General features: G+C 38.5%; 1 protein-coding gene across 2 annotated transcripts; it reads right to left on the reverse strand.

The window, feature by feature from the left end:
- Positions 1-1,829: 1,829 nt before the first annotated feature.
- On the reverse strand, positions 1,830-14,074 carry LOC109171613 (ATP-dependent helicase BRM). 2 transcript variants are annotated; one of them, XM_019320662.1, is made up of 14 exons: positions 13,342-14,074; positions 10,565-11,899; positions 9,140-10,468; positions 8,524-8,636; positions 8,148-8,235; positions 7,942-8,028; positions 7,752-7,844; positions 7,583-7,666; positions 7,293-7,496; positions 5,922-6,164; positions 4,290-5,846; positions 3,662-4,192; positions 2,955-3,200; positions 1,830-2,839 (listed from the first exon to the last, which is right to left on the reverse strand). In XM_019320662.1, exons 1-14 carry the CDS (start codon positions 13,492-13,494, stop codon positions 2,183-2,185), a joined length of 6,720 nt encoding a protein of 2,239 aa, XP_019176207.1. In that variant the 5' UTR covers positions 13,495-14,074; the 3' UTR covers positions 1,830-2,182. The 2 variants fall into 2 exon arrangements, with proteins under 2 accessions (XP_019176207.1, XP_019176208.1); XM_019320663.1 differs by having other exon boundaries at positions 2,183-2,839; positions 10,565-11,896.
- Between the last annotated feature and the right edge of the window lie 888 nt (positions 14,075-14,962).

Genomic DNA, 14,962 nt, shown 5'->3' on the forward strand with positions numbered 1-14,962 from the left:
TAACCAATACTTTGAATTTTGAATATACACAATTCAAGTTTTTCACGTTTACAATTACATTTTGAGAAAATACATCAGCAATTTTTAAATCAAATTTAAGTAACCAGTTACCCATATAAATATGTGGTTAATGCGTTTATTAGCTACATATCTAATTATTTACTGCTAGTTTTATTAAATAGCGGAATATAATGCCATGGAAGGATATGATCAACACTGGGTCTCTGCGAAAAACCCTTTTAAATTTCTCAACTCGCTTTATATTTTATCACTTGCCTTTTCATGACATCTTCTAATGTATATATTTCTTTAACGAGTTTGAATTGTATGCCTTAATTGTTCTTTTCTATCAAAAACAGTTAGCACGCTTCAAACGTTATACTACTATTTTAATTTCTAGATACAGATTTAAGTATTGTGAGCAATAGAGACAAATATGTTGTCGACAACTATAATAGCTTTGTAAATGTCTTTTATACTAATGACAATTTTTATATATATATATATATATATATATATATATATATATATATATATATATACGTTCAGGTGGGCAGTATACGTTCAGGTGCGAACTGCCCACCCAGGAGAAAACTCATAATGCATGACAATCGGTCATGTGTCCAGATCTAACGGATGAGAAACACTGATTTAAAAAAAAAAATGCATGTGACATTTGAGCACACTTGTGCACGCCGACATTTGACCTTCTCTGTTGAGTTATTGAATCACTGATTTACATCTTCACAAATACTCTATCAGACCAAGGTGTGGGCCCTTACCATTTGAGAGAAGAAGAAAAGACCAACCCATCTTGTCTGGTGAAAGATTGTAGTAGTAGTGTTTTCTTTTGAGGAAATTAAGGGCAAAGTGTAAAGGAAGAACAAATTAAAGATAGCGAATTTCAAGTCAGATTCTAATGACATTTATGATCTTTCTTTTTCTTTGAAAAGGTGGAGGAAATAGAAAAGATTGAGTGAGATAGATTGTGGTGGGGGGGGGGGGGACTGTAACAATATTTGTAATGGCTCCATAAAAACTAGGAATAAGGTGCACACCAACATGTAATTAGGCCACCAAACTCAAAAAAGTTACAATTAGTTCCCTAAACTATACAAATTCATGCAATTTCATCAAAAATAACTTATTTACCTATTGATACGCTGCCGTGTCGGTTACCAAATTAAAAAATAATTTTTTAACTTTTATTTTTATAATTTTAAATAATAAATTATTTTAAAATTTAAATTTAAAAAAAAAAAAAACAAACAAACAATATACCAGAGACGAAGGGATCTCTTTCGTCTCCTGGCTAGCCGGAGACGAAGAGGTCCCCTTCGTTTCCGTCCAGCCACGGAGACGAAGGGGAAGGGGATCCCTTCGTCTCCGACCAGCCATGGAGACGAAGGGTTCTCCATGGCTGGCCTTCGTCTCCATGGTTGGCCGGAGACGAAGGGATCCGGCAAATTTTTTTTTTTTTTTTTAATTTTAAAATAATTTATTATTTAAAATTATTAAATTTAAAAATTATTTTTAATTCTGAAACTGACACAACAGGTAAACAAGTCATTTTTGGTGAAATTGCATTAACTTGCGTAGTTCAGGGACCTAATTGTAATTTTTTTGAGCTCTATGGCCTAATTATATTTTTGTGTGTAATTAGATGGCCTATTTGACCCTTATTCCTAAAAACTATAACAACATTTTTAGGATGGCAGACGGTAAAATTTTCACAGTTTACATAAAGATCCAAAAACATGTAGTGTATTTATTATAGGAATATTGTTTTATGGGATGTGGAGATTTTGGCATATCATGAGGCAGGCATGAGGATAATAATAATTGGGCAGATCAGAATTCACAACTCTGAATCAATTCCCACGCCCTTAAGAAGGCGTTTTAATGAAAATTTTTGCTTATAATATCCAAAAAGTGATAGAGATGGAAAACACTTGAATGACTACAGCCAACAACACTACAGTAACAACTCTAAGATTTGGGCAGAATTGATTAAGGAAGAAGATAGATACTACCCCACAGAGAAAATTGTATACTATAGAAACAGATTGTCGGATGCCGAGGACAGGAAGACGAACCATTTACACACCAGTTACCAGTACCTTACCTTGAGCGAGCGAGCAAGCAACTGAATCCCGTACAAAGAATACACTGCCACCAGCGATCATAAATGGCTAGGGCGCCTTCTACCTGCATCACTTCTCATCCTTTTCACGGGGTTAGCCCACCCAACCGAACTCCCACCACCGCTGCTTCCGCCACTTGTCAGTTGAGGAGATTGGTTAGCCCACCCTTGCTGTTGAACGCCCTGTTGATTTATCCACGAATCTTTCATCATTGACACACACCCTGAATTTTTTGCATTGCGGCTCACACCAGTGGGTGATACCGGGCCACCTGACATGTTCCCCGGCGTCTTCATTACTGACTTCTCTCTGTCTTTCCTTTTCTTTTTGCAAATAACGAGCTCTCCAGGATGGGTCAATGGCCGGGGATCATCCTGCTCCCTGCTGCTGCCAACACCAAGCCTTGCTTCTTTTTGAGACACGTGACTTCTAGACGACTTTGAATCTTCAGTGGCATGGAGAGATCCCCTTGTTTGTGGTTTATGAGTGGGGCCAGTATCTGCTTCTGCATCACTAACAAGCCGGTTACGCTTGTTTTGACCAAGCATCTGTCTTGTTGACGAACCAGAGGCAGTCATAGTTGCTGGGCCAGAAAAGGAGACAGAATTCCTGGCTTCTCGGAAATCTGTCTCTGGAAATGTAATCCTCAAGATGTCAAAGAAAAGATCATTCACCTTCCTTGCTTCGGTTCTCACCTATATTAGTTAGTGTAATAATTGTGGTCATTCATTTATTAAATTAAACAATACTAATGGGGGAAAACAAGGAAAGGAACTTGATGTAAAATTAGCTGTGGATATGTGGCCATACCGCTTGTGAGAATCCATAATATTGCACTGCACTTTTTAACATCAGTTGCACATCAGAAACAAACTCCAGCACTCCACTATACTCATTCTCGTCAACACGCAAACCAATTGTTTGTAAATCAAGAAGGTTATCATCAGCCATGTCCATATCACTTTCAATTCTTCTCCACAAATCAGTTAGCAGTGGAATTATTTGATGGCCTTCCTTGTTTATTCTCCTTTGCAGATTAATGACCACACTCTTGCACTGCAATCCACACACAACAAATCATCCACATGAGAGGCAAGACACAGTTTAAACAATGGATTCACTCAATCCTCATCATATTTCAAGTTTACAGATATAAACAGGAGAAGCTTGTGCAGGAGAGGAGAAAAGAAAATTTTAAAAAGGTCAAACTCATTGCAAGCAACTTTTACCTCCAGTTTCCAAAAAAGAACTAATAAGTTCTTTGCTTTTCGGGGTAAAAAAAAGATTCTCAAATTTCAAAGAAATGTATATCCAAAATAAATAAATAAATAAATAAAATAACTGCAGCAATGAAATCACCTCACAGAAACAAATATGTAAACTGAAGATGCATTATCTAGAAAATAGCACATGAATTATTTATGCAAATGCAAAAAATACAATATCCAGAAATTGTATGCAATAAAATAGATCAAGTCCAAACTGGCAAAACAGCCACAGAACAGGACAATTTTTACCTTCTGAATGACCTTAGACATCTTTACGCCTCTACCAGAAGCCCCAGTAGTCTTCATGACTTTAAGCTCCCAATTTTGTCTCATCTCTTCAGCAGCTTCTTCTGGAGGAGCAGATCTTCCAGATTTTACTAAACCCTGCACTTCCACTAAATTTGAATTTTTCCTCGAAGGTAAATTCCGCCTACCCTTAAATGATGAATCAGTTTGATCATCTTTTATACCACTAGGGTCTCCATGAATTTTAGGTCCCCGGCCATTCCTAACTTGAAGATCATATTTACGGTCCACTTGAAGGGGCAACTGTGAAGACTTCCCACTGAGGACTGGCACCTTCTCAATAGACTTCTCCTCTTGCCTCTCTGCAGCATGCTTTGGCCGAATCCGAATACTCCGCTTCCGTTTTATTTTGGGCTGCTGCAAGACCTGTTCTTCTTCACCCTCATCACGACCTTGAATCCAGCTACCAGACTGCTGGAGATCTATATGGGAGTCTCCAGACACAGCAATTTCCCCTTCCTCTAACTCATCTGCCTGGCATATTAAAAGGTGAAGTCATCTAGCATTAACCTACAATCTTGGTGCACAAAATCATGGGGAAGGAGAAAATGAGTAAAAAGGAGACACATACCACCCTTTTTGCACGAGAAGTTGGTCTTGCATCTAACGCAGAAAGTGACCCAAATTTCTGAGATGACACAGATGGTGAGACCTTTTGCTTCAACCTTTCGCTCTCAGCAGATGAACCTGATGAACCAGTTTGTTCAGGTATATGATTGTTTCTAGTGTTGCCAGGAGCTTGATGGTACTCATATCCATCAGCAGAAACCCGATCATCTTCTTCTGAATGGTCTTTGTTTACTGGAGGCCCCCCAATTGTACCATTAAATTCATCATCTTCATCCCCCAATTCTCCTTCTTCGTGTACTGAATACCCATTTCGCTCCTCAGAGCTAGCTTCAGAGAACTCTCCATTTTCATCATCTATCTCTGTGTATACAGGAAACTTTTTCGCTTTTGGCCGTCCCCTTCTCCTTTCAGACTCAGAGGCCATCTCACTGGACTCCGCAACAATTCCCCCACTCAATAAGATGTTCTTTGATGGCTTCTTTGCTAAATGAGCAACAGCTGCATTTACTTCTTTAGTGCTAGCACGAAGCCACTTGGGTACCTCATCATATCTAGTCATTTCCTCTGCCCAATCAAATTCTTCATCCATTTGATCAAACAGTTCTACTTCTTCTTCACTCCTAGCAATCATACGATTTACCTCCTGAAGGGAAGGAACATCATGAACAGTTTCTTGATATCTCTCCTCATCATGTAACAGTGTTTCCAAAGTTAAACGTCTCTCTTCATGAGTAGTCCTTTGGTCAAAACGACCAGCATTAATCACTTCATCAGCCATGTCAATTTTGTATTGTTGAATATTGTTCCGAATGAGACTCTCAATGGATCCTATATATCGGTCTGTACCCGCAAGGTCATCATCGGAATCAACTGCACCTCCACTCCGGAATTCATCCTCTTTCTGATGGCTGGAGATTTTGTCGACCACTGCCTCCATATAAAGGACCTTAACTTCTCTAGTCTGCCCTATTCGGTGGGCTCTAGCAACTGCCTGTTCCTCATTTTTTGGATTTGGATCAGGATCATAAATGATGACTGTGTCAGCAGTTTGCAGATTCAAACCACGACCAGCAGCACGAATGCTGAGCAAGAAGATAAAGCAATCAGTATTTGGGCTATTAAAATCCACAATAGCTGATTCACGGTCTTCTAAGCTAGTTGTGCCATCAATTCGTCTGTACACAAGTCGCCGCCACTGCAAGTATTCCTCCAAAATATCAAGCAGTTTCGTCATTGTACTAAAGAGTAGTACTCTATGTCCTGTTCTTTGAAGTTTAATCAGGACCCTATCCAGAACCCACAATTTTCCACAAGAGTTGACAATAAAATCCTTTGAGACATTGAGGTAAGGATAATTTAGTAAAGGATGATTGCAAGTTTTCCGGAGCTCCATACAACGGTTATTTAATGTTTTATATGTTTTAGGTTGGTAAATTGGATTTTTTTGAGCCCTGCGCTTCTCATCTTCGGGGTCAACTCTAATTGTACCAGTGGACTTAATCCAGTCATAAACAGCACTCTGAAAAGCTGACATTCTGCATTTTAAGACGATGGATACCTGCAAGAGCAATGGCTATTAGACATTTAATTTTTTATTTTTTTTTTGGAATCCTACAAAAGCCATGTAACATACCTTGGGAGGAAGTGAACCTTCAACATCTTCAACACGGCGCCTGAGCATGAAAGGCTCAAGAATTTGATGAAGCCTATGGATAATAATAACCTTCTTCTCAGTTTCAAGCCAGTCATCCTCAGCATTATGTGCAGGGCCTTCTTTTTGAAAGGGTTTAGAGAACCAATCATGAAATGCTTTACGATTATCAAAGACTTCTGGTAGGAGAAGATTTAACAGAGACCAAAGTTCTTTAAGATCATTCTGCATGAAAAAATAAAAATAAAAATTAAATAAATAAATATGTCCTTGTGTTCAATTATAGTCAAAATGTTGATTGCAAACAAGGGCATGAAAAAGTAAAAAATTCATCCATATTATGGTGGCTCTTGTGACAACACTTAGTGAGAAAGAATACTTGACTAAGCCTGCCAATACAGTCCTATATGCTAAATGGATTCCCTATCTCCATTAGATTTTGGTTATGTCCTAAACCCACCATGAGCCCTTGAGCTAACATAAGAAAGGTAACATGACCTCCATGCATCTTTATCTTTGTTTTTTTTTTCTGTAAGCACAGGTATGCATTGGTGGGTAGAGGGAGAGTTGAAAGTACTTGTGCAATAAAAACATCCACAATTAAAGATATTTCTATACAAGTTCACTAACTCTATACAGCAAGTGATTGTTTTTTAACTATCCTTTTTCATTTCTCCAAATTTTCTACTCTTACCTTTAAAAGTCAAAATCAACTGAAGAATTATTGGAGTCATGCACTCATGCTACATCATATGATAATAAGAAATGATTTTATGTTATTGATGCTTCTATTTCAAGAACAAGGATGCACATAAGGTTTACTGGAGACCCAAAACAAATGAATACTCCAAAAGTTTAGCCCAATCACAGTAATGGCTCTCAAACTTCCAAATTAAGTGGCATCTAAGAGAAAAATATTTTTCAAACTTGTAAAAATAAGTAAAGCAGGTAAAAGCCCAGTTTGCGAGTTTTTCGCACTTTTGGTCCCACGACTATAGTGGCACTATCAGGATTGATCCACGACTTTCAAACCTTGCAATCTCGGTCCACGACTATTGTTTGCTTCTTTTTTTTTTGCAAAAATGGTCGTTCCAGCCCATTTTCCGTCATTTTCTCACCGGAGTAAGAACCATTTCCGGCAAAAGCGGGCCGGAAAATTGACGGAAAATGGGCCGGAAGGACCATTTTTGCCAAAAAAAAAAAACAAAAAAAAAAACAATAGTCGTGGACCGAGATTGCAAGGTTAGAAAGTCGTGGATCAATCCTGATAGTGCCACTATAGTCGTGGGACCAAAAGTGCGAAAAACTCCCCAATTTGCTCTATGAGCAACTATTTAATGCATAATAACAAACCTGTAAAGGGGTTCCTGTGAGAAGTAGACGCCTTTGGCACCTATATCTGTCAAGATCACGAGCAAGAACAGATTCCCTGTCTTTCATTCGTTGGGCTTCATCAATAATAATGTACTTCCAATCAACTTTTGAAAGCTTTGAACGATCATACATGATGAACTCATAGGTTGTCACAAGAACATTGAACTTCATGGCACAAACTTCCTACAAAAAGAGGACACATAATGAACTTGTGACAAATTTCAACACCATATATCAAGCTTACATTTCATAGAGGAAGGCAGCTAAACCTGAGAAAATAACTTCGCTCTTTGGTCCTTTCCTCCAACATAGAAAATGCAAGATACAGATGGGAGCCAGGTGTGCAACTCACTCTGGGAAATTAACTAAAGTTAGTCATGTCTTTTGTACGATTAATAAAGAGAGAGAGGAGAGAAGATGCAATTAAAAGTATGCAACCTTCCAGTTAACCAGAACAGCATTGGGGACAATAATAAGATGTGGACCATAGTTTCCTTTGAACTCCATCAGATAAGCAATCAATGCCATAACCTTCAGAGAGAGCAACAATGCCAAAGCCCATAATTACTCATTGTTGGGGAAAAATCAATAGTCATAAAAGTCAGTAGTGCACACATTTTTTTTTTACCTGAACAGTCTTTCCAAGACCCATCTCATCAGCCAAAATTCCATTTAACTTGTTGTTATACAAAGAGAGCATCCACTGCAAACCAACCTGTCGAAAATTGAACAGAATATTCAACTCTCATTCTCTCAAAGCATGAATGCATACAAACCCATGAAACAAACATCAGAATATAGTCAAATAATAACATTTGGAGATTGAAAACATACAAGCTGATAGTCTCGTAGAGTTCCTTTTCTTAGCATTGAGGGCTGCCTCAAAACCCTTTCATTAACAGCATGTGCAAGAGTATAATACCTGGTGCCCACAAAGAGTTCAGAATATTTTGACTACCAAAAAACAAAAAGAAAAAGAAACATTCTATTGCACAATAAACATGAGCAAGACAAGCATGACAAAGGCAATCATTATAAGAATATATTTGAAGATCTTCAGCGCAAAACAAATTATGAAAATTTTCAATTCAATCACATAAAGTCATACTTCACTATGTATATGCAAATTGGAACCTGACTGATCACCATGCATCTTGGTTACTAGAAATGCATGGTAAGTTGGTAACAATATAAAATAAAAAGGATTTACTTGTTAGCAGATGAACCATCTTTTGGTGCATTCATCTCAGAGAAACGATTCCTTATCATCACTTCCTCTCGAGCACATGAGGCAGCAGCCCTTACTTCTTCTTCAGATAGACCCTATTGTCAAGAAAAAAAACAATTGGATGTGAAATAAACACATGTGATAGGTAAGTAATAGGAGAAAGGGGGAAAATATATGTTCAACTAGAATGGAAGATTAAGTATGGCATAAACACAAGGCTGCCAAGGGCCTTGTAGTCTGGGGCATCACCCCAAGACCTCTTAGGTAGTTAGGTTACATAAGAAGTCTTAGATTCAAGTTTCCCTACCCTTAGATCTACCCAAAAAGAGAGAGAGAGAGAGAGAGAAAGAGAGAGAGAGAGAGAATAGATGCAAAGGGGAACTAGAAAGAAAAGATGTGTGCACCCAAAGGCATTTAGGTGTATGTATTTAATCAGTTTTTGAACAGTGAAAGCAACATTTGTTAAGGTGTATTTGCACATATTATCAGCACTCACAAAATGGAGCTCTCCCCTTTGTCTAACCAGAATAAATAGAATTATGCAGATTAAACACAGAACAACTCAATAAAAAAGTGGTCATGTTGAAGGTGAGAATACCTGGGATTTTGCAGCAGCAGCAGCAGCATTTGCTGCCTCCTCAACCTCCTGCTGATTTTTGGTAGCTGTTATCTTACTTCCTAGTTTATGAAGATACTCTTCTGTCTGAGAAAGAAATGATGAGAGAACAGCATATCTCTCTCCAGAATCACCAGGAATGGCACTCTGTTGTTCTAGTAACATCTCTCTATATCTATCCACATCATTATTCTTCAAGGCCTCCATCCTCTTATTACGATCATCATCCTTTTTCTTAGAGAACTCCCTCAGCATTCTCTCATGATATTTAGCAACTCCCCTATTGCGGGCAGTTCGAGCATCACGGATAGCCCAATGAGCCTCAAGAAGTTTTTTGCGCCACTGGAAAATAGATTTCAACTGCTTTTCTCTTATGGCTTTCTGAGAGGCCTGTACTTGCCTAGCAAGATCCTGTCTTTGGCGTTCACATAATCGAACAAATTTTCTGTATGGTCTGTCAGGCATTGCCATTATTTCTTGCTGTTGCTGCTCAATCTCATCCCTTATACGTGCCTGCACATCAGCAAGCTGAAGTTTCTTTTCTTCTATTTGCAACCGCAAAACAAGATCTGGCCTAATTCTCTTCCTCTCTGCATTAAGAGAAAGAATCTCACCAATTTTCTTTATGTTATCTTCCCTTTTTCTTTTAAACATTTCCGTGCCTTCCTCAGCTATAAGATCCTTGATTTCATACCCCAATATCAAATTATTATTATTGGGCACCATCATGGATGAACCAAACGCATCATGTTTCCGCGTGAAGACAGGGAAATCAAACAAAGGACCATGATACTTACGTACAGCACCAGCATCCTTAGGCTGAGTCACAGGGCTTGTTTGTGCAGGTTTCTTTACTTGCACAGTATCAGAAACATTACCTTGGGGAGAAACTGTTTTCCCCTTGCCCATTGTGACATCACTTTTATTAGTATTATTTTCAATGCTGCGTTCAACATCCTGGTCTGATTTACCAGAATACCCTGTAGTTTGCTGCTCTTCTTTTGCTGCAGGAAACACTGATGTGCTCTCTTTGGCCACATTTGTCTTAGTTTGCAAATTAACAGTTGCAGCACTTACTTGCCCCTCTACAGAAGTTTCCTCCTTTGAACTATTTAGTCCTTCAGCAGGCATCATGAGCTGAGTCCCCTTCTCAGTATGCTCCAGACGTCTAACAGGGTCCTCTGTACCTCTAGTGGCAGATCTGTCTTGATTGGATGGTGCATTAGGAGGAAGAACCTGTGGCATTTGTAAATCCAGTGCAGGTGGAACAATTGCTTGGAGCAACTCACGTGGCAGAGTCCCATCTCCTTTCTACAAGCAAGTAAACAGGAAGAATGCATTAATAAAAAAAGAACTCAACTGTGCAGTTCAAAGTACAAACAATGATAAAAGCGTGCACATGCAAACCTTTAATCGCCTAAATGCAAGAATTTGAGCCTTAAGAACATGCAACTGCTGTTTAGAGAACCCCAAATGTGGTTGTTGCAACTGTGGCAAGGTTCCACTCTGAGATGGAGGGGCATTTCCAGAGCTCCCATCCTGAGATGAAGTTGCAGATTGCATTAAAGGTCGATTCACTTGCTTGATTTGTTGTATCTGCATAGTTTCCGCAGCAGTTGAGGCAGATTTAGCCATAAGTGTACTCTCCATCCCCGGCATTGGGCTCACAGTTGACTGCGATAGATGAGGAGTCAACCCATTGCCACCCATCATTGGTTGCCTGGGAGGCAACTGGTTCTCTCTACCATGAACAGGAAACTGTTGCACAGATATATTATTAGAGTGGTTAACTGAAGCTGCACTCTGTGCCAAGCCAAGAGGACCACTAGTAACAGTTTGCTTATTTTTAGCAGAACTTGATTGACCAGATGCTTCGCTGGAGGAATTAGCATGAGGAGAGCTATCATTTGCAACTCGAGGTGAATTAACCTGCTGCTTTGGCACATGAACAGATGGAGACTGCAGAGGCATATTGCTCTCAGTGGCTTTCTGTTGTGCAATCATTCTAGACTGCATTAATGGAATAAGTTGTGCCACCAAAGTTGCATTGGCAGGATTTGAAAGATCAATATTACGTTCAAAGGCCAAAGCTTGTATTGCCTGCATCTGTGCAGCCATAAGAGGGTTATTTGTCATACTCTGAATGCTCTGCTGACCCTGTGGTGCCTGCATATGCTTCATTGCCACTGCTTGCCCAAGTAAGGTTGGCTGGCTAGGAGGCTTAAGCTCAGTCCTCTGATCAGACATAGACTGATGACCATGATCTGTCTGTTTTTCATGCGAAAAATGCTCTGATGGCATCTTGGACGATGATGCCTGAGACTGACTTGTTACCTGCAAGGATACAAGGTCCTGCACTTTTGTGTTTGGAGTCTTAGTATCTTGATCCTTGCCTGTATTGCCAAATATTCCCATCTTCATTTGCTGTTGAGATTGCAATCCAATAGCTGATTTCTGTTGGACATTCTGGAAAGCATACTGCAGGTAAGCCTGTTGGATAGGATTAAACATTTGTTGTTCAAAGCCCTGACTCCTGTTTTGACCCTCATTCCGTAAATTGGGGGAATTGTGCTGCTGTCCCAAATCCATATACTTTCTTGACTGCTGAGACAGCTGCATGGAGCTGGAAGGCGCAGCAAAATTGTTCACTCCTAAAAATCCATGTACACTGCCAGCCTGATAGGCTAAATTAGGGTCATTTCCTTCAGGTCTTCTAAGGAACTGTTGCTGCAATAATTGCTGCTGCATAAATAATGCCACCAGAAAGCACCATTGTCAAAATAAGTTTCAAGTGGTGACCAATTTTCTGTATAATTCATTTGCAGATAAAGGTGAAAACAAAAGACAACCAATCTTTCCAATCTTCCAAATCTTTAAAGTCAAAGAAGATCACCATAATCAAGAACATAGGAAACTAAAGAAAGAAAAGGGTCCACATAGCTACAACGAACTTAAGATGAAAACTCCTTAAGAAACTTAAGAGTTATGTAAGCAATGAAAGTCACAGATTTAGTGTTAGAAAATCAAATTAATTAACATTATCGCATCCACAGAAACAACTCTTGCATAAATTCTGACATACTTCATGACTCATGTTGCTTTATTCAGTTTATTTTTAAAGATGAGTGGATAAGTTATACTGTGATTGAACTTGATGTATTGCTATTTTGTTTTCTCTTGTAATTTCTATTATGGTCATTTCATTTTTAAAAAAATAAATCCGCATTCCATAAAGGTAAATTATGTGTCTCTGGCATAAAGTTCCAGTTAGAAGGTCAAATATCATAATACAAAGTCATGATTCAATCAGTCCTAGAGACAAAAAGGAATATTGAATGGCCTGTTTCTACAAACACATGGATAAAATAGTACATATGCAAGCCATAATGTACACATGGCCATTGACAATAATTGAGCAAAGTTTATGATTATCATTCAGAGGACCCAACATCTATGAAGATCAAAGACATAGAAACTATAAGTTCAACAACAAATTACAAATCTTTCACCAAAAATACATTTAATTTTGAAAGCAAGCTCAAGACCGACAAAGCCATCGAGTTAAAGATAACACTAGCTTACACAAATTCAGACTACCTATCTTTCCTACATTTGGCTAACACTAGGTTAGCAGAAATCCAGACTTAACCAATAGCTTAAAAGCAGCCATTTTGAGTAGCCTAAACTTCTACATTAAGACAACAAGCAGTTTACCTCCTCATTCAGACGAAGTAAAGGCTACAAGAAAACTAATAGCATTAAAAAAAAAAAAAAAAAATTAAACCATTTCATTAACATAAAGACTTCTTAAATTCTGTGAGTAAGAAAAGCACTACGGAAATCTGTCTCTCCATCAAGGGCAAGTTTATGAAAGACCCACTCCTAGGAGTAGAAAAACTTATATACAGCTTCAAATTTTCATGGAAAAGATCCCCAATACTCGCGTGCAAAATTGAAATTACTTGGACCAAGCTCAACTCACGAGGAACTGAAATGGCAACCTTACAACAAATTTCACACTCGCCCAATTATTAAAAATTTCAACATTTCAAAACAAATTGCAAAAGTTATGAACAAAGATTAAGCTTTTCTTAAATCCCACTTTCATTTAAAAACTCTTGGCAAAACCAAACTTACAAAATGGGGTAAAAAAAAAAACAAATGTGCGAACTTAAAACCCTAACCTGTCTCTGCTGCTGTTGTTGTTGTTGCTGCTGCTGATCCAGGTGAGAAGCCGAAGAGGACGAAGACGGAGAGGCAGAGGCAGAGGCTGCCGTGCCCCGCCCATGGCCGGCGGCGGCACCACCGCCTTGCTGTGCCCCACCCCCCGATTGCATGCAAAAAATCGGAACTCAATTCTTGTTGAAAAAGTAGGAGAGCACAAAGAAAAATTCAGCACACCAGAAAACCAACAAGGATTGTATTTTGTTAGGGAAAAAATTAAATTCTCCCGCGTCAGAGACAAAAAACCGCTGTCGTTAAATATCCCCTCCCCTTCTATCCCACTCAGATCCCAACGTTCAAATTAACGTCTGCTCACCTCTGTCCCACACACACACTCTCTCTATCTCTCTTTCTCTCTCTTAACGCAGACACACCCACATATAATTGAGTGTGTGTGTATATATATATCTATAATTCCGCACTTTCTCTCTCTAGAAAATAAAATGGAAAAGAATGCGAAAATTCAGCGGAGGAGGAGGAGGTGACGATTTCGGAGCGGAAATTGTGGGGCCAATTAGAAGATCGGCCGGCGAGAACCCGAACTCGCCGGAATTTTCTACCCTGTCTGAATTTTCAAGAATTTTGCATTTCTGCAGTCAAACCCTAGGCTGTTATTTTTTTTGGGCGAGTGCGTGTATACAGTTTTGCCTTTTCTCTCTCTACAAGGCATAGATATTCTATGTGGAGATAACTTTCTTTTTCTTCTTTTTTTTATTTATTTATTAATTATATTGTCTTTTTCTTCAACAACTTGAACTAACCATGGTTAGATGATGGTGGGTTAGATGCGATGACAGCTACAGTTCCCTGTAATTACCAAATTGTCCAATTACTGCTATCTGCACTAGCCACTATAGTAGGATGGAAAATCCAAAGGGGTGTTTGGTTATATGGCAAATTAAAATTAAATACAGAATCATTAAAATGTATTTTGGTAAAAGTAATATATTAATTTGCGACAAGATCATAGGTTTATCATTACACAAAAATTATACTTGATAGCGAATGTGCAATTTTATTTTTTATTTTTATAATTGCATAACAGTCAGCGTCATATTCTGATATCAAAATATTATACTCGGTCATCTAAGCTCCGCCCAATAATTCTCTTCTGATAATTGTTAGCCTCAATTGCACAACGTACTTTCAATAATATTTGAATCTTTATACTTGTGTAGCAGTTAGTGATAAGGCCAATTGGAACGCCACAAGGAGGTAATATCCTTGATAAGTCAGAAATTCCTCCTGGAATGCTAGAAAGGAAATGGAAGTGCAAAGCACATATCCAAATAAATTCAACTTCAAAAATCTATTCAAAAATGAGTTCTTTAGTCCTTAAAATATGTTATACATGTTCAAAAAAAGATGACTTTACCCCTAAGCTTATAACAGAAGTTACTACTATTGAATTTTTGAAGTAAATGGGACTTAATTCTCCCATGTGACTTGAGTTCAGTTTATTTTGCCCTCCAAAACTTAAGCCACGAAATTGAACCACTCTAAAAGATTTCCCAACTTATTTTAAGGCCAACTTATTGTTTCAATTCAACACAGGCAGCCTGTCACATTCCTTCAACAAAT

This window comes from Ipomoea nil, unplaced genomic scaffold (genome assembly GCF_001879475.1).
Source record: "Ipomoea nil cultivar Tokyo-kokei standard unplaced genomic scaffold, Asagao_1.1 scaffold0322, whole genome shotgun sequence".
NCBI classification, from domain to species: Eukaryota; Viridiplantae; Streptophyta; class Magnoliopsida; order Solanales; family Convolvulaceae; genus Ipomoea; species Ipomoea nil.

Bases quoted from the DNA above. Each gene is read 5' to 3' on its own strand.
- LOC109171613 (XM_019320662.1), bottom strand. From the start codon at position 13,494: ATGCAATCGGGGGGTGGGGCACAGCAAGGCGGTGGTGCCGCCGCCGGC. The intron at 7,667-7,751 runs GTTGCATACTTT...TTAATTTCCCAG, and splicing joins CTGTTCTGGTTAACTGGAAG to AGTGAGTTGCACACCTGGCT. The intron at 7,497-7,582 runs GTTTAGCTGCCT...CTCTTTTTGTAG, and splicing joins GAGCGAAGTTATTTTCTCAG to GAAGTTTGTGCCATGAAGTT.